The 23,709-nt window shown below is 43.5% G+C and overlaps 1 protein-coding gene across 2 annotated transcripts in view; it reads left to right on the top strand.

Annotated features, from left to right (window-relative positions):
- RNF17 (ring finger protein 17) overlaps nucleotides 1-23,709 on the top strand; it is a 3,936,714-nt gene that overhangs the window by 283,597 nt on the left and 3,629,408 nt on the right. Inside the window, exon 3 of one of the 2 annotated variants that reach the window (XM_044073289.1) lies at nucleotides 5,558-5,629. The exons of the other annotated variant lie outside the window; for it this stretch is intronic. Within the exon in view, the coding sequence (XP_043929224.1) occupies nucleotides 5,558-5,629 (72 nt within the window). The remainder of the gene's footprint in view (nucleotides 1-5,557; nucleotides 5,630-23,709) is intronic. 2 annotated transcript variants of the gene reach the window in all.

Genomic DNA, 23,709 nt, shown 5'->3' with positions numbered 1-23,709 from the left:
ACTTGAGTGTTTCCGTCCTTCCCCTGTAACTAAAGTACACTGACACTTGCATTTGTCTCTCTGTCCCTAATTTTTACAGGTATACCTTGTAACTTTCTGGCTTTCTAACCCTTGGACATAGATTACTTTTGAAAGTTTTACTTACTTGTCTGACATTTGACCAAGTAACCCTTGTAAAAATCCTCAAAATTGTATACTGTTGGTCTGTCTTTCCTACTAAACATAAGTAAAATTAAAGTGCTGAGTGCAGATTTTAGGCCCTTACATTCAACTTTCCTCTGGTGTGGTGTCTTGAGTCAATCAAGGTATCACTCTAACCACTCCTACTGCCTTCTTTTTTCCCCCACCCCCCCCTCTTTCCTCATACAGGTTAAACTGCTACAACTTAGTGCAGGCATCATTTTCAAATCTAGGTGCTTAGGATTTCCCTCTCTATTCCCCCCTTTGGTGACCTGATGTGACTCAGTGTTTCTTCATTTAATGGATTTTTTTACTGTTTTTTTGTGTGGAACTGAATGACCTGATGCTCCTACCTAAAGCTCTGAAAATTATACTCTAAACTCAGAACCTACAGCTTGCAAATACCCTGCAAGAGTATAAAACATAGTCTAAAACATAGTGGATAACTTAGTGTAAAATACAGTTTAAAAACACAGCCATTAAGTTAACACTAAATACATACCATACGGCTCCAGGAAGCCTAAGAAAACACTTGTAGTCGATGTTAGCCCCGCTCTGCTCGCTCTTGCTATGCTCGGCCTTGTTCTTCGCCCCTTCCTGCCCCCAATTCACACCTGTCCCAGTACCACTAAATTTATAGTTATTCAACCACACCCCCTATTATAACATCCTATCAGCTTTCACCTAACATACTTTCTCCACCCACTCTATTACCTCTAAATGTACCATCAGATCTTCTGCTGTTGTGCAAACAACAGATCTAAGTACTATACTCCTCCTATCATAATGCTATACTCTTCTTTACTACCCATTCTGCAGACCACTTATTTACTCACCTTGTATGAAAACCAGTTTCTCATTGGTTATCCATATCCAAAAGGCCTTACTATCACTCCAGATGTAAAGCATCTCACCTTCAGCCATGATAGCAATAATGGGTCCAACTCAACATTTTGTTCACTCTTTCAGCATACTAAGCACAGATCTAGCCTAATAACTCGGTGGTGATATTCACCCCAACCCTGGCCCTTCCACTTCTGATATATACACCCTCTCTACTTGTAACCTAAGCTATAAAACTATAATCAGTAGACCAACTAACTATCTCCTGGCCTGTCATCTCAGTATTAGAAGCATTAATAACAAGGTACATGAACTGCATGTACTCCTGGCTGTCCACTCCTCTGAGATTCTTTGTCTATCTGAAACCTGGTTAAAAACCTAACACTAACAGTGAAGTTTTACCACCTCGGTATAACATACACATGCTGGATCGTGTTTCCAGTAAGGGGAGTGGGGTAGCTATACTCTACACATCTGAGTTGAATGTGACCATAGATGTAACTCAGCCACTTCAGATTAATAACCCCGAAATTCTTGCCACCAGATTGCAACTTAACAAAAGTAAATGTATCAACATCATCTGCATATATATTCCTCCAGGTAACAATATAGCCACACTTGAAGATACCCTACACTGCCTATCATGTCATTACCCCCAAGAAACCATACTACTAGTAGATTTTAACTTAGACTGGGGCACCTGTTCCTCAGAATCCCCATCTACCCATATTAAACCTGCATGTATTTACACAAATCATAACCACATCTACCAGGCTAGGTAAACCCAACCAAAAAGAAAGCGTACTCGTAAATAGTAACCCCTAACTGTACACCACTGGTACCCTCTCCGATGACCTAAGCGACCACCTTCTCACTTATATAGTTAAGCAAAAAGCCATTAATCCCCAACAGTCCTTACTCAGAAAAGTCAGAAACAACAAAGACTTTGACACTGCTAAATTCCAACAGGAACTTAACTCCTGTAACTGGTCTATTCTAAAACACCTCCTCTTAGAGGAGGCAGTTGCATATTTTAACAACAAATTTCTTGAAATCCTCGATTTTCATGCTCCTGCTTGTTCAAAGGGAACAAATGCAAAAACTGCACCATGGCTTTCTAAAGAGTCTAGACTAAAAATTACCAGTAGAAACAAATTGTGGGCTCTATGGCACTCTACTAAAGACCCCCAAGATCATGTTAAATACAGGCAAGCTAGGAATAATAAAACTAAAAAAATCCATTTTACAAGACAAAAAAAAATACTATTGTAATTTACAAACAGCAGCCTAGAACAATCCTCAAGTTCTGGGCAGATCTGAATAATCTACTTCATCCTGGAAAAACTTCTACCCCTATCCCCGCTGCTACCATTGATAAACCCCCCGAGGATGTTTCAGATAGTTTTAACTGTTTCTTTACTGAGACAATTCAAGCCCTAGCTAGCCAATTACCTCCTAGCTCCCCTGGCCCTGATAGTATCATCCCTATGAACCTACTCTCGTTCAGCTTCCAACCAGTGTCCAAGTCACTTATCCATACCTTGATCAAAAAATTAAAACCCACCACACACTCCGTTGATCAACTCCCTGAGTACCTTAAAAAAATCAGCTGATGCTATTGCCTACCCAGTATCAATAATTAATCATACCATAGCAGAGGCTAAAATTTCCACAATTTGGAAAACATCCTATGTAATCCCACTACATAAAGGAGGCTCCTCCACTGAATTCTCCAATTAGAGACCAATAGCTATACTTTATCCACTTGCAAAGATTATGGAAAAATGTATGCACAAACAAGTAGTCATGCACCACCTAATCCAGAATCATCTCGTGGCAGATACCCAACACGGCTTCCGTCCATACCACAGCACTACTTCAGCCCTACTAGCTTTTACCAATACCATAAACAATAACCGTAACAATAATCACATATCCTCAGCCCTCTTCTTGGATCTTTCCAAGGCATTTGACATGGTTGACCACCAACTTCTGATTTACACCCTGCAAACTTTGTCTAGATTCTAAAGCCCTTCAATGGTTTAAATCTTACCTCATTGGGAGACAGCAGTCTGTTCTTTGTCAGAACAAGCTATCTAACCTGCTAACTTACACCCTTGGAGTACCGCAAGGCTCCATACTAGGGCTCCTACTGTTTACTGTCTTTATTAACGACTTGTATACTGTTATCCCAAATGTCAGCTGTATCCAATATGCTGATGACTTTGCTCAGCTACATCTCCTACAGATTTAGATTTATGGTCTGCTACCCAGTCCACCTTTAATACTATAGAAAACTGGCTCTTTGAACGTCGATTGATACTAAATCGCAAAAAAACTAAAATGCTGTTATTCTCACCAACACAAAGGTCTGCTGCTTTTACCTTTACCATAAATGCAAATGATGGCACAATAATCTCCCCCAACCCCTCTACAAAACTATCAGGTGTCATTATTGATAACCTAAAATTCGACCTACATGTAAACCAGTTGATCAAAACCATCAATTAAAAACTAGGGTTACTTTACAGAATAAAAGCCTTCCTCACCCCTCCAGCCAAAATTGCCATAGCTCGCTCTCGCCTACTTTCAGTACCTCTATATGCATCCCCCCTACTCTCTAATCTAAACAAGACGGTAGTTAAACTCTCAACCTGTTATAATCACAATGCCAGGTTTGCCACTGGTCTGCATTTTAGGACACACCACTGCATCAATCTTATCCATCTTGGGTGGCTTGAACTACCATGTCTAGTCCAATATAACCTACTGATTATGGCTAATAAAATCCTGTATAATCCGAATAATACTCCTGCACTTAAAAATCTTATCACCCACTATAACAATCCATGACTGCTTCAATCCTCGAACAGGCTACTAATTCAAACAATCAAAATTAGCAGTGCAGCCGGTGATTCCCTCTTTGCAAACTCTGCAGGTAGAACCTGGAACTCGCTTCCAGCTGATATTACTTTGGTCTCCTCCCTAGGCCAATTTAAAACTAGGCTCAGACAACATCTGGCACTAAACTGGCTTTGTCACTGCAACAAGCCTGGCTAAATCTTATCATGAATGTGAAAAATCTGTTAATCAGATTACTGTTGAACTTAGCACTGACCGTCACCAGGGAGTAATTCTAACCTGTTGAGCTTGTCTATTCATGTTTGCTTATGTATTCTTTGTCTATACCATATTTGTGGCATGTTTTCATTGTTTTTATTGTTATATGCTTACCTTGGAGCTTTTCTCCCCGGGCCTCTGCTGAAAATGGACATGAATCCAGTTGGACTATCCCGGTCAACAAATGTAAAATAAGTAAAATAAAAATAATCGGGGTTTTCATGAGTAGAACAGTGGAAGCATTTGGATTCCATGGTACACTAATAGGGTTAATTAGGAGGGCGCATGAAGGACTGGAGACATGAATTAAAAGTAGGCAAGTTCCACTCCGATAAGTTGTTTGAAAAGAGGAGCCAGGCTTATCTTCTTTTCCCTTTATTTACTTTATATTTAGAGCCATTGACAAGGAAAATAAGGAACTCAAATTCCAAGTATATAATTGGTAATGTAATCGTGACAAGTTGGCTTTTTTGCAGATGATATTCACGTAAAAATTTCATTAGATGCAGGTCTTGTTCTCTGATTGGGGCCATAGTAATTTTCTGTGGTCCTTTGATGGAACCTCCCTGTAATGTCAGCATTTTTTTTTTTACTCCAAACTTCTTTATTAAATTTACGCATATGACAAAGGCAGTCTTACATTTATATAAATGAGAAACATACAAAATGATATCAGTTTAGTTACAATTTACGTCAGACCCTATTGAAACAACTGTAGTTGTAAACATTATACATCACTTATAAACCATTTGTTAGTTGAGCATTATATAGCTTGTTCATATCCTGCCTCTTAAATGTCGTTCCTGTTCTATAACGTCAGCTTTGACACTTTTCTGCTATTCTGAAGGATGTCCCTCCTCGTTGATGAATACAAAAGTTATGCACTTACCGTAACGATAGCTACACAACTGCTCTCCTTCCCCCTCTTACTGATTTTGTTTGGTTGCTTATGTTTGTTTATATCCGCTATGCATAATATCGGAATGATCTAAGTTGCCAGAACAATGCATTATCAGTAAAGGTGAAGTTTTAGTAACTTTGGAAAGTCTGTGATGCCAAACTGCCTAACATTTAATGATGATGATTCTTATGTTAAAGGGGGATGGACCTGCTCACCTAGATCCATTTTATGGTGGGTCAGTAACTTTCTTTTTTTGTGTGTGAAGATCAGGTATTACAGTTATTACAGTTTGTGTATTTTATTCTGTAGAGTTATCACAATCCTGAGCTATTTACAAAGTAAAAGAGTTGATGAGTTTTCTTGAGCATACCTGCCGAAGACCGATTTTTGTGAGCTATCAACCAAGGCCTGCTTGTGAACCCTAAAGGGCTAGATTTTTACATTTGGTTGACTGAAACTGCCACTTTTGCTGCATTCATTTCTTAACATTTCTAGTGTTTTTTGTGTTATCAGGGGTATTCAAAGAAGCTTGGAAGACTTCAAGGACAGTTCCAGTTCATAAAAAAAGAAAGGACAACTCTCTTGGTAACCTACCTTGCTGTACTATTGTCTTTTTGCTAATGTGCTTTGAACTGCTAGTAGTTCATTTTGTTGTCTGTTCATTGGTTCATAGATGTGTGCTAGGCTAATGACCACTGGGTCCTTTTTAAGCCTAGCCACGCATCCCAAATGTCTGACAATTTCTGGTGCCCTTGATAAGTGTAAGCAGGGGCTTGAGAGATGAAAGAGTTACATGCAGGGGGCTGGGATATGAATCATTTACAGGATATCTGTGTCCATTATAGATGTAGGTGCCAAACCATGGTTGAATTTCCTATTCTCCATCCAATTGTCTTAAGTTACACTTGAATTGGGTTAGAGAGGATTTCTGCTTCACATAGTATGAGAGCATATTCAACCTCTTCAGAAATTTCAGCATGGCTTATATGGCGACATAATACTACACTGATGTCAGTAGATCAGTAGTGACTTTGATGGTTTTGTTTCTCCAACCATGACTCTGTTGTCTTTGCTTTGTGTGGTTTTCAGTTTCTCAAACATCTTGACCATACAGTTTGGGGATTGTATCTTAGTAACTGGCCCATTTTATGGACCGGCAAGGATATGTTTCCAGAGTTATTTTTAAATAAGATGTGTGTTATGGATCTCTTCTCAGTCTCAGGTGTGTGTGTGTGTGTGTGTGTGTGTGTGTGTGTGTGTGTGTGTGTGTGTGTGTGTGTGTGTGTGTGTGTGTGTGTGTGTGTGTGTTGCCGTATGTCTGCTGATTAAAGTGCATTTCGTATGTTGGTAATGTTTTGTCTTTTGGTCTGAGCCTCAATGTCTGTGATGGAATTCCCAGTGATTTTTCATATGGGTGTTAACTCTTTCAAACATATCGTGCCTTTTTTGTGTACTTCCATTTAACATCCATAGCCCTTTTGGCATCCAGATCTTGACTTAATTATGTTAATCTAGGATGTCCTGCAGTAGAAGACCCTTGATTATCATATGTTTTTAAATTGAATGCTTTAGAAAATGCTCTGGAATACTAAGATGTTTGCAGGCTGTAAAAGGTGCATCATTCTACACCACATAGGTGTTGGAGTTAAAAAGAAAACAAAATCACTGTTCTATACTAAACTGAGAAAAAGATGATAATTTTTTGCTGGTGGTATAGTTGACTTATTGGAGCAGGCTTTTAAATGTTTGGAACTATAGCCGTTTGCCAAGTGTACTTTGTCTGGCAGAATGTGCTGATGTTCTTCATTCCACATTGCTGCAGTCCTAACACTTGGGTAGTCCGCTGTCCCAGTCGGCCCGAATACCAAAGTATATGGCTGACGTCGGTCAAGGCGCATTAATCTGACGTCAGGGTACAAATGCGCATGACCGACGTCATATCCTCAGTCTTTTTTGCCGCATGGTCCGATGCAGAAGCAGTTTTGCGAGTGCAGGTTGGCGTTCTGAAATTTTCTGAAGTCGGAGTTTCAGACCGAATCAAAGTTGGCTAAGTACCCGTTGGGAATATTTTGTTTTTCTTGCCTCAGTATTTAACCGGATGTCAGAAAAAGTGAATAACTGTATTTCTTGTGGGAAACAGATACCTCATAGGGATTACCATACCTTGTGTATTCCTTGTTTAGGGCCTGAGCACGACGTTGTTGGATGTCGCTCTTGTGCTAGATTTAACAAACGCACTATAAAGAGAAGATTAGACTGTGCCAGGTTAGTTTTGGGAAGCGTTGTAATTATAAAATGCCGTCGGATACTCCGACGCCCGCTTCGTCCAAAAAGCGCAAGGACAAAGCAGCAAAGCCTAGGTTGGAAGAACCGTCAGTCCCGGACGTCGGTTCTTTAGAAGGCTCAGTGGAGCCGGTGGTTCTGCCTGAAGTTTCTTTGGAGTCTCAGGGAGAGACTTTACTGTTACAGGATGTGTCCTCTCAGGAGGTAGGCCAGGCTGAAGGGGCTTCTCAGGTGGCTGTTCTCCCCTCCCTTCCTAAGGTGGTTAGGCCCTCCCCTTCTGTTTCCAAGGCTTCTTTGAGAGGCAGGCCAGGTTTAGCTTCAGTGGGGGTCTCTCCTAGTTCTTCCGGATCTTTGCCTAAGAAACATATGCTTAAAATGGCAGAAGATTTGATTACTATGATTAGAGGTTCTATGCCCCCTACTGATAAGAGGTCTAGGGTGGAACCTGAGTTTGAGAGTTTTGAGCAGTGTTCGGAGGCTTCTGAGTCTTCGGCTGAAGACTTGCAGGAGTATCCTCCTTATTCTGATTCTGATGTGGATGATTCTACTCCTTCGGCTTCTCCTCCTGAGGATTTTTCTTTTTTAGAGACTCTTCATTCCATGAGGGAGCATTTTAAATGGGAAGGTCAAGATTTCTCTAATTCCAGGAAGAGGCTTAGGGAGTTTTTGTTTTTACCCCAGCATAGGCCTTTAGCTATACCTCCTGTTCTGGATGTGGTGGAAGATGTTTTTGCAGAGGCTTCCCTGAACCCTGATTCTTTGCCTCCTGCCCCAGTTAAACCAGACAGGTATTATAGGGTGCCTGAAGCTCATAAGTATCTTTTTAAGAGTCCTAGGGCAGACCCAGAAGCTGTTTCTCAGGGGCCTAAAGGTGTTAAGGCTTCTGTTGTTAAAAATCCTGTTCCTCCTGATAAAGAGGCGAGGGCTTTGGATAGATGGGGAAAGAAGGTGTATACTTCTTCCACTTTAGCCATGAGGGCTTTGAATTGCCAGTTCCACATGTTAAAATATCAAAATTATCTCCTTTCACAATTGAAGTCTAAGGTAGATGCTCTGGCGGAAGGTATTGAGTGTAAAGAGTTGCAGGATTTAGTTCATGTGTCTGAACAGGTGGGTAAGCATTCCTTGCAATGCGGTTTTGATGCTGTGCAGGCCTCTTCGAGGGTGGCTGCCACTGGTTCTGTTCTTCGTAGGCACGCCTGGCTGAGGGATCAGAATTTAGCTGAGCATGTTAAGACAAGGATTTTGGATGCTCCATTACAGTCTGACGTGTTGTTTGGTTCGCCTGTGGAAGCAGTTTTAAAGAAAATGGAGGACAAGGCTAAGTCTATGCAGACTGTTAAAGATTTTTTGCAGGTTCAGCCTCCGAAGTTTAGTAGAAATTGGCCTACTAAGGGGTGGACATATCCTGCTTATGATTCCCAGTCTAGGGGTAGGTCTAGACGTGGTAGGGGCAGAGCTCAAGGTTCTTTTAGGCCTAGAACAGGGAGTTCACCTGCTCAGTCTTCTGGTGAGGGCAGGGGCCAGTCCTTTCGTAAACAGACCCAATGACCTGCCTTTTCAGCTGCCAGTGCTTTCTCGTCTGGCAGCACCTTTGGGAGGAAGGCTGGCACTTTTCAGAGAAAATTGGAGTTTAATTACCCAAGACAAATGGGTATTGGATATCATTCACCACGGTTACAGGTTTTATTTCCATACCTTGCCTCCTTTCAAAGGCATGCCAGACATTCCTCCGCTACAAAGAAAAGAGGCTCACAAGCAAATTTCTCTGTTACTCCAAATAGGGGCCATTCAGCCGGTTCCTGTGCCAGAAAGAGGCCTAGGATTTTATTCTCGCCTGTTCCTAGTACCAAAGAAGGGGAACACGTGGAGACCAATTTTGGATTTATCTATCCTCAACACTTATCTGGACATTCCCAAGTTCAAAATGTTGACGTTACAACAGCTTTTACCTCTTCTGGGCAAAGATCACTGGATGGTAACTTTAGATCTCAAGGAGGCTTACCTTCATGTACCTATCAGACTAAGTTGCAGGAAGTATCTGCGTTTTCGAGCTGGGAATTCCCATTATCAGTTCTCTGCATTGCCCTTTGGCTTATCTACTGCGCCCAGAGTATTCACAAAGGTTCTGGCTCCAGTGATAGCTTACTTCAGGCTACAAGGAATACAAATCTATCCTTACTTGGACGACTGCCTGATTCTGGCTCAAGAAAAGGAAGACCTTTTACAGCATTTGGAATATGTGATAGCAGTGCTAAGATGCCTGGGGTATTCTGTGAACGAAATAAAGTCCAGTCTAGTACCCTCTCAAGACATGTGCTTTCTGGGTGTGAGACTGAATACAGCAACCCAGATGGCCTTCTTAACCCCGGACAAACAAAAGAATCTTTCCCTTTACTTCCATCAACTATCTCTTCAGTCCGGGCTGACTGCAAGGACAGTCCTTCAAGCCTTAGGGTTCATGGCATCTTGTATTCTGGTGCTTCCCAATGCCAAACTGCATATGAGGAAGCTGCAATGGTATCTCAAAAATGTATGGACACAGCACTGCCAGGATTTGGACACTGTCATTCAAATAATACCTTGCATTCAAAAGGAATTTTTGTGGTGGGCTCAGGAATGTCACCTAAACAAGGGACTCTCTGTGACCCAGCCAGAGGCGAGTCAGATTCTAACGACAGATGCCTCAGACATAGCTTGGGGAGCTCATCTGAATGGAAAGTGGGTACAAGACAAGTGGCCTGCCAGACTTACAGCATCTACATATCAACATGAAGGAGATGTTAGCAGTCCAGTTTGCATTAATGGCTTTCAAGGAGTTACTTCTTCCAGGGCAGGTGTTGATTCTAACAGACAACACAACTGTCATGTGGTACATCAACAAACAAGGGGGAACACATTCTTACCCTTTATGCAGGCAAGCAATGATTTTATGGGAGACTGCGCTCAGCTTGCAACTAAATCTTCAGGCAAGGTTTCTGCCGGGAGCACAGAACTCCTTAGCAGATGTGTTAAGCAGGCAAATCATGGATCCCCACGAGTGGAAACTGGATCTTCATGTATTTCGGAAATTGACAGTGTCATGGGGAACTCCAGACATAGATCTGTTCGCTTCTCCACTAAACCACCAGCTGCCAAAGTTTTGCACGAAAAGGTTTCATCACACAGCTTGGAAGGTGGATGCTCTTTCTTTCAGTTGGAAAAATCTTCATGTGTATGCCTTTCCACCTCTGCCTCTTCTTCCAAAGGTACTCCTAAAGGTCAGACAAGACAAGCCAAGGATGATTTTAATAGCTCCAGATTGGCCTCGGCAACACTGGTACCCATTACTGAGGACTCTGGTAAGGAAGCCTCCATGGCCTTTACCTTTGATTCCACACCTGTTGTCTCAGAGGGACGGTCATCTACTCAATGTCAAGCTTCACTCTCTTCATCTAACGGCTTGGCATATTCTGTTTTGAAACATAGCAGGTCTCAACTTCCTCAACAAGTTTTGAATGTGATTATGGAAGCCAGAAGACCTAGTACAAGGAAAGTGTACGCAGAAAAATGGAAGAGATTTTTATTTTGGAGTGCAGCAAAGAATTTGAAGGTTTCTGAGCCTAATTTGAGTGTAGCTCTTCAATATCCTACTGAGTTATTGGACAGAGGTTTGTCTTTCTCTTCCATAAAGATTCATGCTGCAGCAATTTCAGCTCACTATGATTGTGACCCACCATTGTTTTCTCATCCTTTGTTCAAGCAATTTCTTAGAGGGGCAAGGAATATAAGACCCCCACGTAGAGCTCCTACTCCTGCTTGGGATCTCAATTTTGTATTGGAGAAACTTACTCTACAACCTTTTGAGCCTGCGGCTACTACTGAATTGAAATACTTGTCAGGGAAGACTGCTTTTTTGTTGGCCATTACTTCTGCAAGAAGGGTATCTGAATTGCAGGCCCTTATGGCGGTTGAGCCTTTTTTGATTTTCCATAAGGATAGGGTATCATTACGTACTAATCCTTCCTTTATGCCTAAGGTGGTTTCTAGTGTGGCTTTAAACCAAACTATTCATTTGCCTACTTTTTATGCAGATCCCCAAAATAAGGGGGAAAAGATTTTGCACACTTTAGATGTACACAGGCAGTTGCGTTATTATTTAAGCAGGACTAAGGATTTTAGGCAGTCTCAGCAGTTGTTTGTTTCTTTTGCTTTGAGTTCTCAGGGCAAGCCTGTGTCAGAACAAACTATTTCTAAGTGGATTGGGTTTTGCATTGCATTTTGTTATTCCCATCATGGCAAGGAGATTCCAGCTGGGATTAGGCCTCATTCCACTAGGGCTACTGCCACTTCAACAGCATTTCTAAGGGGGGTGGCAACTAAGGATATTTTGGAGGCAGCTACTTGGAGTTCAGTGCATACTTTCTCTAAGCATTACCACCTTCCTCTTTACTCTAAATCTAGGGCTGGTTTTGCCACGGCTATTTTGCAGGGCATGTTGTCAGCTCCTGCTTCTTTATGATTTGCCAGCCTCCCTTACCTCTGCTTTGGGATTCTACCCAAGTTTTAGGACTGCAGCAATGTGGAATGAAGAACATAGTACAGTTTTGTACCTACCATAAATGTAGATGTTCGAGGATCCACATTGCTGCAGTCCAATTTACCCTCCCTCCTTCCCCTCTGTGTTTAGGGGTGGTTGTGTGGGTGGGGTTATACTTTTGTAAATTTGTATATATTGTATATATACATTTGGTGCAGGAGTGTTTGGTGTTTTTTGGTTTTGGGCCTTAACTTTTTAGGGTCTTCTGACATCTGGGGCAAGAAAAGACTGAGGATATGACGTCGGTCATGCGCATTTGTACCCTGACGTCCTGACGTCAGATTAATGTGCCTTGACCGACGTCAGCCATATACTTTGGTATTCGGGCCGACTGGGACAGCGGACTACCCAAGTGTTAGGACTGCAGCAATGTGGATCCTCGAACATCTATATTTATGGTAGGTACAAAACTGTACTTTGCCCAGCTGTCTGTTTTGAACAGGTATGAACGTAGTTCTGTAGTAAATCAAAGAATAATAGGGCCTTTTATTTGATTATATGCTCTTGATTGTGATTTTTTTATGAATACAGTCAAGTCTTAAGAAGCATATGCCATGATCTTAATATTACAGGTTACTTTTAGTGACTTTTTAGTTGGTGCGGCAGTTAGGATATCGGTACCTGTGCCTTTGCCCCCTGCATCACTAAATCTGTCTTTGTGGCTGTTTCCATTTTATCTAATGTTGGTAGTTTTCTGATGTTAATTTTGTCAGCATGTTTCTCTGTGCTAGTTACTGTGATGGTTTTACTGCGGTGGTGGTACTGAGGTAGCGTTGTCGCCTCACAGTATGATGTTCTCCTGTTCGATTCTCAGCTAGAGCGTCTTCTGTGTGGAGACATGCGTGAATGGGCGTGCCTTCGTTGAAGGTTGTGCGTCAGGGCTGGCAACTCGGCAAGTAAAAATCTACTTCCATTCATTAGCGGACCGGAGTTCCGCTGTGGCGACCCCTAACCGGGAAAAAGCCGAAAGACACAACAACAGTTACTGTGATGGCTTTCTTGTGGTGCTATTCCTGGGTGTTTAGTGATTAGCTGCTTAGTCTTTAAGGTTCATAAGATTTGATGTCCTTGATCCAGTTTCTTATCTGACATTGAAGTCATTGATGATACCAGCCAGTGCCTGCTACTACTGATTTTGGGGCATTCAAATCCAAATGAGAACTTTCACATGAATAGTAGCAGAATCATGTGGTCTGTGTGTGTTAAGCATTTCCTGTCTACTGTAGTATCCCTTTAATTGCCCAAGAAAGGCTCCTGCAGAAATAAAACATATGGACTCTCCTTTAAGTTGCCAGTTAGGGGTTTGAATGAGGGAAAAAAGTAGAGTAACTTTACTTCCCTACCTGAAGGCTCAACATTTGGAAAATGCTTGATTGAGTCAGTATTTGGCTTGGCTGGTCAAAGGACCTCATTCCTTGTCAAAACTGACAGCAACAAGGCCTGTAAATTTCACAGGTAGTCATCCTCGGTTGTACCCCCCTTCCTGGGCTTACTATACTGGGCAAACTATACAAGCATGCATACAAACTTAATGCTATCAAGTTTGTTTGTTTGAACTTGCATTGGATAAACATTGTCTTCTAGTCCACCCAAAGTATTTGTGATCAGGCAGAGACAAATTGGAAACCGTGATTGGCTTCAACTCCTCAGAGCTAAGTTTTCCTCTCTCTAACAAGAGTTGTATTTGGTAGATAGGTTTGTGTAGCACTTCATGACTACCACATTGTGTTGTTGCAATCACTGAAGTGTCTCAAAAGATGGAATATTTCCAAAAAGATTTGGTCAATGAAATTCAGCAGTCAGTGCAAAGGTCACTTAGTTGGTTAGTGAGAAAAGGTGAAAGACTCAAATGTCAGTCTGTTCTAATATCTGTCTCATCTGTGTTGTTCTGACAAAGGGAGCTACCTGGGCAAGAGGCTCTGGCATTGCTTTTACATGCTATACTTTGTTGCATCAAACTGGTTTCACTGAGGACACAAATGATGCCACTTTACTCCCTGTTTTATTTGGCAGAGGGTTTCAGCAGCATCTAGAAAATATGGAGAAACATTTCAAATCCCCTTCCAGTAATGATATTAATTGAAGCCTTCATTTCATGCTCTCAAGTGAATTCAGAGAAACCAATGTCTGGTGTAGTTTGTGCAATTGACAGTAATTGATGCAAAGTCTGACTTCCTGGAGAAGAAAGGGCCTAAAATGCTATGACATCTCTAGGTTTCGTAGAAGGTCTCTTGTCAGTCTGTTTCAACAGTTCAGAGACATTGCCCAGCTGTTCCAGAGTGACTATCACTTTTTCTATACTTGAGTGATTGGAGGAATGTAAACAAGGAAGTGTGTGTCAAGGAAGTCATATACAGAGTACACACTTCCCTTTTTTTTTGCCCTTCCCTACCCCACTGCACACTCCTGCCAGATGTCTTGTTTCCATTGACTCCCTGTTCGCCAACTCTGCTGTCAAAATTTGGAATTCCCTTCCTGCTAACATTACCCTACATGCCACCTTATCTCAGTTTAAGAAAGCTCTCAAGGAGCACTTCAAGTCTGAATGGATATGTCCCTGCTTCAAGCCTGACTAAATCATGATGCATACTGGTTTACTAGTTCTGTGTCTATAAGTGGTACTCAGTTATCTTTGTTAAGCTAGTTTAGAAGACGGTTAGACTGTATTAATCTAACTGGACTATAAAATGTGTTACATTTGTAAAAATTCAACTTGACTATAAAATGTGTTCTATATGTATAATGTTATGAAGACTTCTTGATATGGATGCACATTGTAATGATTGTATATGAAGCCATCTATGGAGCTTTTCTCTACGGGCCTCCGCTGAAAATGGACATGTATCCAGTCGGACTATCCCGGTCATCAAATGTAAAATAAATAAAATACAAAATTAAAAAGAACTGGCAGGAAAAGGGATGGCAAGCATGTTTAAAAATAAATGTTACCTAATAGGTCTCATCAAACAGGAAGATACTTGTGATATTTTTCCTGATTATTTCTGAAGGTAATCTTAATGTACTTCTGTGGTCCAAATACTTTGTCCCAAGAAGGCGTGTTTTGTGGAGCCATGGTGCAGCCTGTCTTTGTGTAGTGTAAGGAGATTGGATGTATTGTTTTAACCTTGAAGTTGTTGTCCTTCCTATCAGAAAGACTAATGATTCCAGGAGGCATTTGCAGTTTCACGTATGAAGCCATTCATTACAAACTGAGGACTTTATCCTTTGGTTTCATGCCTGCCGCACAAGAATGTTCTCTTAAGTGAATGGCCATAGTAGCAGCTAACCAAAGACTTGAGGGAGCCAAGGTCTACCTATGTTTGGACTGATTCCTCACTTTCATCATCATTAATTGGTCTGGTGGATAGAAGTGCGTCTTTGCCCAAATAGCTTCTTTTTGGGGGGATCATGGTGAACCTCAGAAAGTATAATCTTTTTCTGGTCCAGACTGTAACCTTTAATAGTTGCTGTCTGAACACTGCCCTTTGTTAGACTTTCTTCGTCCATGACCGGTTGTTTTTATTGCAGTGGATGGTGTTTTCCAGTCAATCATCTCACTCTTTGCCTGTAAAAACTTGTCTCAAAGCTGGAGGTTTTCTGCAGCTTTAGCTTTCATGCAAACACATGCTACACTTCATAAAAAGTACGTCATTTGAGTATTTGGGTCTAGTGGTCTCAGAATTTTAACCCACTGTCCTTCCCAATCAAAATGTCCAGGGCTTATTTGCATGTACATTTGTGATCGGAGCCTACTCAGCCACTGGGGATGCACAAGTCAGTGTATTTTTGTGCCGGTCCCAAGCCCGGATAAATGGGGAGGGTTGTGTCAGGAAGGGCGTCTGGCATAAAACTTCGCCAAATCTTTTCATGCAGTCACCAGTTAACATTTCCATACTGGATTGGTCGAGGCCAGGGTTAACAACGACCGCCACCAGTACTGTTAGCCAACAGGGTGCTGGCGGAAATTGGGCTACTGTTGGCCGAAGGAGGAGAAGAGGTGGAAGGCATGGCCGAAGTCAGGAAGAGAGGAGAAAGGCTAGGACTGTGGTAGTGAGGGTCGGAACTTTGAATGTTGGCAGTATGACTGGTATAGGGAGAGAGCTAGCTGATATGATGGACAGAAGGAAGGCTGGTATATTGTGTGTGCAAGAGACCAGATGGAAGGGGAGTAAGGCTAGGTGTATCGGAGGTGGGTTCAGATTGTTTTATCATGGTGTGGATGGGAGGAGAAATGGCGTAGGAGTTATTCTGAAGGAACAGTATGCGAAGTGTGTTTTGGAGGTGAAAAGGGTGTCGGATAGAGTGATGTTTATGAAGCTGGAAATTGATGGTGTAATGATTAATGTTGTTAGTGCATATGCTCCACAAGTTGGGTGTGCAATGGATGAGAAGGAAAAATTTTGGAGTGAATTGGATGAAGTGGTGATGACTGTACCCAAGGGTGAGAGAGTGGTGATTGGAGCAGATTTAAATGGGCATGTTGGTGAAGGGAACAGTGAGGATGAGGAAGTGATGGGTAGGTATGGTGTTAAAGGAATGCAGAAGGTCAGATGGTAGTGGATTTTGTGAAAAGGATGATTATGGCTGTGGTGAATACGTATTTTAACAAGAGGGAAGAGCATAGGGTGACGTACAAGAGTGGAGGAAGATGCACACAGACGGATTATATTTTATGTAGGAGGGCCAGTTTGAAGGAGATTGGAGACTGTAAAGTGGTGGCCGGAGAAAGTGTAGTTAGGCAGCATAGGATGGTGGTTTGTAGGATGACGCTAGTGATCAAGAAGAGGAGGAGGACTTTGAGGGCAGCACCAAGGATCAAGTGGTGGAAATTGAAAAAGGGTAATTGTGAGGTGGAGTTCAGGGATGAGTTAAGACAGGCACTGGGTGGCATTGAAGAGTTACCAAATAGCTGGGTAACTACAGCAGAAGCTAGTAAGGGAGATGGCTAGAAAGGTGCTTGGTGTCACATCGGGACAGAGGAAGGACGACAAGAAGACATGGTGGTGGAATGAGGAAGTACAGAAGAGTATACATGCAAAGAGGTTGGCAAAGAAGAAGTGGGATTGTCAGAGATGAAGAAAGTCGACAGGAGTATAAGGAGATGAGGTGCATGGCAAAGAGAGAGGTGGCGAAGGCTAAGGATAAGGCATATGAAGAGTTGTATGAAAGGTTGGACACTGAGGAGGGAGAAAAGGACCTGTACCGTATGGCTAGACAGAGGGACCGAGCTAAGAAAGATGTGCAGCAGGTAAAGGTGATAAAGGATAATGCGAGAAACATATTCACAAGCGAGGAGAGTGCGTTGAGATGGAAAGAGTACTTTGAAGGGTTGATGAATGAAGAGAATGAGAGGGAGAGAAGGTTGGATGATGTAGGGATAGTGAATCATGAAGTACAATGGATTAGCAAGGAGGAAGTAAGGATAGCTATGAAGAGAATGAAGAATGGAAAGGCTGTTGGCCCAGATGACATACCTGTGGAAGCATGGAGGTGTTTAGGTGAAATGGCAGTGGAGTTTTTAACCAGATTGTTTAATGAAATCTTGGAAAGTGAGAGGCTGCCTGAGGAATGGAGAAAGTGTTTTGGTACTGATTTTTAAGAATAAGGGTGATGTGCAGAGCTGTAGTAACTACAGAGGGATTAAATTGATCAGTCACAGCATGAAGTTATGGGAAAGAGTAGTGGAAGCTAGGTTATGAAGGGATGTGATGATTAGTGAACAGCAGTATGGTTTCATGCCGGGAAAGAGCACTACAGATGCGATGTTTGCTCTTAGTGTTGATGGAGAAGTACAGAGAATGTCAGGAGGAGTTGCATTGTGTTTTTGTAGACTTGGAGAAAGCATATGACAGGGTGCCTAGAGAGGAGTTGTGGTATTGTATGAGGAAGTCAGGAGTGTCAGAGAAGTATGTAAGAGTGGTACAGGATATGTACTTAGGGTAGTGTGACAGCGGTGAGGTCTGTTGTGGGAGTGATGGATGCGTTTAAGGTGGAGGTGGGGTTACATCAAGGATCAGCTCTGAGCCCTTTCTAATTTGCAATGGTGATGGACAGGTTGACAGACGAAATCAGCCAGGAGTCCCTGTGGACTATGATGTTTGCAGATGACATTGTGACCTGTAGTGAGAATAGGGAACAGGTGGAGGAGACCCTGGAGAGATGGAGATATGCTCTAGAGAGAAGAGGAATGAAGGTCAGCAGGACTAATACAGAATATATGTGTGTGAATGAGACGGAGGATAGAGGAATGGTGAGGATGCAAGGAGTAGAGGTGGTGAAGGTGGATGAGTTTAAATACTTGGGGTCAGTAGTTCAGAGTAACGGTGAGTGTGGAAGAGAGGTGAAGAAGAGAGTACAGGCAAGATGGAGTGGGTGGAGAAGAGTGTCCGGAGTGATCTGTGACAGACGAGTACCTGTAAGAGTGAAAGGGAAGGTCTACAAGAGTATAGTGAGACCAGCTATGTTATATGGGTCGGAGATAGTGGCATTGACAAAAAGGCAGGAGTTTGAGCTGGATGTGGCAGAGTTAAAGATGTTAAGATTTGCACTGGGTGTGACGAGGGTGGACAGGATTAGGAATAAGTATATTAGAGGGTCAGCCCAGGTTGGAAGGTTTGGAGACGAAGCCAGAGAAGCAAGATTACGTTGGTTTGGACATGTGCTGAGAAGGGATGCGGAGTATATTGGGAAAAAGATGCTAAGGATGAAGCTACCAGGTAACAGGAAAAGAGGAAGGCCTAAGATAAGGTTTATGGATGTAGTGAGAGAGGATATGCAGGTAGCTGGCGTTACAGAGCAAGATGCAGAGGACAGGAAGAAATGGAAACAGATGAAGCGCTGTGGCGACCCCTAATGGGAACAGCCGAAAGAAGATGATTTGTCATCGGAGCCTACTCATCTACAAGCTGAAAGTCAATTCAGGTTGCTGACTCTTACTTGTATATGAGTCAGCATGGATATATCTGCTTTTTGGGGAAACCTGGTCACCTCAGAAATGTTTTCTTCATATTAACCTTTTGAGATGCAAGCTGCAGTTCTGATATTTTACTTTAAAGACTGCATAGTTTGTGGACAGTAGCAGTTCACTCAGGTTAGCTGTTGTCTGGTTCTTATTAGGCAGGGGAGATGTGCTCCTTCTTACTGTTTCTGTAAGCTTTAAGAATCTTTCAGTGGGCCTTTAAGTAGTATGTTTTTATTTTAACCAACTATGTTTTCTGGTAGGGAAGTTCCCTGGCATGTGTACTCATTGCTCTTCAATTGTCTGTCTCTTTTAATTACTAGAAATCTGATTGTCATTTCATTATTCCTCAACTGTTGGGTTTAGATCCGACCCCTCTGCTTATTGTAGCTTGTGGAATGCAAGCTCTTAAGCTCCTCCCTTTACCAGTAATGCCCTAATCACCTAACATACCTCAGATTTCGTTTGCCACCTAAGCACTTGGATGTAGTCACTGCTTACCCTCGAGCGAGAATATTATTTTCAGTGAGTGAAAGTTAATTTTTTTCTGTAATCTTTCTTGCTGTAGCTTCCTGTTATATATTTATTATCTTTATATTTCTACCTATTTTTCTGAGTAGAAAACTCCTATATACTTGTTTTTCACATATCCTTTAAATACCAGTGTTGATATTTCTTTGATGCTTAATAGTATATCTGAAATAGTTTACTTCATTTGCTCTTCAACCTGTGGTATTTAGATCGGCTCCAAGATGGCAGCTTCACCAGCATCTGATCCGAGCTCCAAGCACCTCCCCTTATCCTTAATACCCCTTCATCTCCTGTCTTCCCACAGATCTTGTTTGCCACAGCTTAGCCTAGCATCGTGGTCTTGGAGCTCCAGGCATGGTGAGGGTCTCTAAAGTAATTTTTTTGGTAAGTGTATGTGTTCTAATAGAGTTAGTTCAGGTTTTCCCTTCTTTCCTCCCCTACTTCATTGTGCGTCACGTTTCATAGCAAAAAAAAAAAAAGAGAGAGAGAGAGTTGGTTAGTATAGTAGTTACCTTTCTCCCCTTCCTCGTTAGTCACTGTGTGTGTGTGTGTGTGTGTGTGTGTGTGTGTGTGTGTGGTTGGGTCTGGTAAAGACCTTTCATTTCTCTTTTCTAGCATGGCTGAGCAGGCTAAACCTATTTTTAGGAAGTGCACAGATTGTGGTCACAAGCTGTCCCCAGCCAATGACCACACGTGTGCTTAGGGGCCTCTCATCTGTCTAGTGATTGCCTGATTTGTGCGGGATTTAATTCTAGAGCCTTGAAGACTGCAAGGCCAAACTTATTATGAAGGGGCTACTTTGTGCTTCGGGGGTGGCTGTTACTGTCTCTGCTCCCCCTTCATCCTCCTCCCAGGCGAGGACTCACCCTCCTGACAGGGCTGTGGAAGGTGACCTTTCTAAACAGGACAGGGACAAGGCGAGGAAGAGATCCCCGGACCCATCGGGTCCTCCTCAAAAATTATAGACTATTACTAGGCCTAGCACTCCTTGGCTCCTGTCACCTAGATTTTCACCGGAGCTGGAGGAACCTAGACCTTCTTCTAGGGCTTATGTGCACCGAAATTCCAGGTCGGCGTCAGTGGCCTCATCATCACGCTCCACCAGAAGCTTAAGTGAAGCAGAGATGGACAAAATGATGCAAAGATTCATTCGCACCCAGATCCAGATGGGAGTCTTGCCCAGCCCCCTCTCCCTCTGGAACAGGGAGCTCACTTCCCTTTTTCACTCATATAACTCTTTCTCCGATCCTACCCCTGGTGTCAGAGTTTTTGGATCCGACAGGTCTTGGAGTCGGGGCGGGGGTCAGCGCTGATGGTACCTTGTACCTCGATGCCGGCCATTACCTTGAGCACGTTGGATCCGACTAGTTTGGACCCGAGCAGTTCTCAGAACTGTAGTCTGGGCATCAGATCCGAGGTGGGGCTTCCATCGGCTCTGACTGTGTCTGGTCATGGCCCTCCCCTCGGCATCTCAGCACCTTCTAGCGTGGTTCTGATTTCCCCGTCAGATCCGAGGTGAGCTGCTTCCTTACTGGTGTCTCAGGAGGCTCGCTCTCCTTTTGCATTCAATGTGGTGGAAAGGGTTCTCTCCAGTGGGTCGAGGCCCCTGGCTATTTCCTTCGGATTCTACCCCGACTCCATCGGTTCTGGAAGCGAATTCGGCCATTTTGTCCACTCAGGGACAACCTGTGCCTAACGTGCCTTTGGTACGGGCCCACCTACTTCTAGGTGTCCCCCCTGCGAATCCCTTGTTGGACCCTATCACCACCCGGACATGGAAAAAACTGGACACTGTGAATCCCAGACAAAATCCTAAGTCCCCCTTTGGATAGGCCTAGTTGGAACAAAGGTTCCCCTGTATATGCTGTGATGGTAGTAGCCACCACCAAGAAAGAGCTAGCACAAAAAAAGAGAGTCAAGGGCGATGGCTCATCTAGGGAAGTGGGTGTATGCTTCTGCCACCTTTTCCATAAGGACGCTGAATTATTTGGTACACATCACCCGACTGCAGCACAAACTTGTCAAAGAGCTAGCAGAGTCATCCCTGGAGTCTTTATCACTGGAGGATAAGCTCATATTCTCCATGTGGATGGCCACTCTAAAAGTGGTATCTAACATGTCCATGCTCCTCCTTTCGCATGCCACCGAAGGAGCAGCAAGGGCAGCCATATCTGGCAATGCTGTGAGGTGACATGCTTGACTCTGGTTGTGTCAATTCATGGAACCCTTTAAGGCAGCATTTGCAAATGCCCCTTATGATGGTTCTTTCTTGTTCAGGAAGGATGTTTGCGAGATGTTGGTCCAGAGTAAAAAGGACGGGAAGACACTGTCTGCCATTGGGATCTACTTCTCTACCCCTCTGAGATCCTTCTCTAGGAATCACCGAGGGCAAAAAGATGATGTGGTTCGGGAAGTCTCAGTATTCCCAGGGCACTCAAGACTCCTCTTCCGGCAGAGGAGGTTTTGATAGATGTCCGCCCAGAGGCAGAGGGGGTCCGAGGAATGTGGGGTGTTGAGAACCTTTCTCAGACAGGCCCGTGCAGCAGCCCTGAGGGGTTGCTCGACTGCTCTGGAAGCAGTTGGGGGGACATCTTTTGTTGCACCTAATGGCATAGGAGCCTGTGTCATCAGACCGTTGGGTGCTTCAGATCATATCCAGTGGCTCTTCCATCTTTGTTGTATCTCCTCTTCCCCCAAAACACCTCCCAGATGTACCACCCATGCAAAAGGGAGGTAGCAGCGCCCAAAATAAACAAGCTGCTAAAGAATCGATTTATGCAACCTGTCCCCCAAGATCAGTCCGGATCGGGCATCTATTCCAGGTTCTTTTTGATGCCAAAAATGACTGGGGACCTTAGACCTCTTCTGGATATTTCCACCCTCAACCTGACAGTTGCCAAAGAGAAGTTCCAGATGGTCACATTGCAATTCCATCCTGCCTTACCTGCAGGAGAATGACTGGATATGCTCGATAGATCTCCAAGATGCGTTCTACTATATAAAGATTCACAGGCACTCCAGGAGGTTCCTCCGCTTCCAGCTAGGGGCCAATCATCAGTTTTGAGCCCTACCCTTCGGTCTCACCACAGCCCCCCCAGGGTGTTCACCAAGGTCATGGCAGTTGCAGAGCCTCACCTGAGGCTTCAGGGAATACAGGTCTTTCCATACCTGTACGATTGGCTCCTTGTTGCTCCCACCAAGCGTCTACTTTGTTAAGCCAGAGACTACTTTTTGAAACTGTCAGGTCGTCTGGGAGTCACTATCAACACAGCCAAGTCTTTTCTGAACCCATTCCAGGTTCTAGAGTACATTGGAACAATGATATACACTTCACAAATGAAGGTTTTTCTAACCCCGGAAAGAATTCGGAGCTTACAACTCCTTGTGTCCTTGATCACTGAGTCACACCTCCCCTCAGCAGAGACGGTACTATGAGCTCTTGGTTCCATGGCAGCCGCCATTACTCTTCTTCTTTGTCTACGTATGCGGATACTACAGAGGACATTAGCAGTCCAGTGGTCATGGTTAGATCTACCATTGACACATCCAGTACTCCTCAGCAGGGCTGGCAGGGAGTCCCTCCTCTGGTGGATGCTTTCCTCGGAACTGGCCGAGGGACGCCCATTTGTTGCAGTCCCTCCCCAAGCCACAGTTACCACGGATGCCTCTCGACTAGTGTGGGAGGTATTGCTCAGGAAGGGTAGTCCAAGGCACGTGGTCCTCGAACTAGACCAGGTTGCATATCAGTGTTGTGGAGATGAGGGCGGTTCTTTAGGCGTTGCAGGCCCTTCGTGCCTTTCTCCCTCTGGGGACTGTTGCAATTCAGTCAGACAACATGTCAGTGGTCTTGTACATCAACAAACAGGGATGGACCAGATCTTACCGCATTTGTCGCAAGGCCATGAGAGTTTGGGAATGGGCGATTTCCACCAGCCAGTTTCTGGTAACAGCACACATTTCAGGATGGTCCAAAATACTGGCGGACAAATTGAACAGGACTATTCTGATGCCTTATTGAGTGGTCTCTGAATCCTTCAGTAGTGGAGCCAGATCTTCCTTATGTGGGGTTGGCCTTGCTGCGATCTCTTCGCATCTACTTCCAACACGAAGTGCAGCGAGTTCTTCGCTCTGAACCCCCTGCAGGGGGAGTCCCCCAGAGACATTGTAGTCCATGCTTGGCCTCCCGATCGTCTCTATGCTTTGCCCTCCATTACCTCTTATTTCGAAATTCCTCCAGAAGGCTCACAGGCTGGGGTGCACAGTGAATCTCATTGCCCCGTTTTGGCCTCGCCAGGTATGGTTTCCTTTCCTCTG

Source organism: Protopterus annectens, chromosome 5.part1, assembly GCF_019279795.1.
Source record: "Protopterus annectens isolate FY-2018-M chromosome 5.part1, PAN1.0, whole genome shotgun sequence".
Classification (NCBI taxonomy): domain Eukaryota; kingdom Metazoa; phylum Chordata; order Ceratodontiformes; family Protopteridae; genus Protopterus; species Protopterus annectens.
The sequence above is the reverse complement of the archived record's forward strand: the minus strand, read 5'-3'. Positions and strand labels throughout refer to the sequence as shown.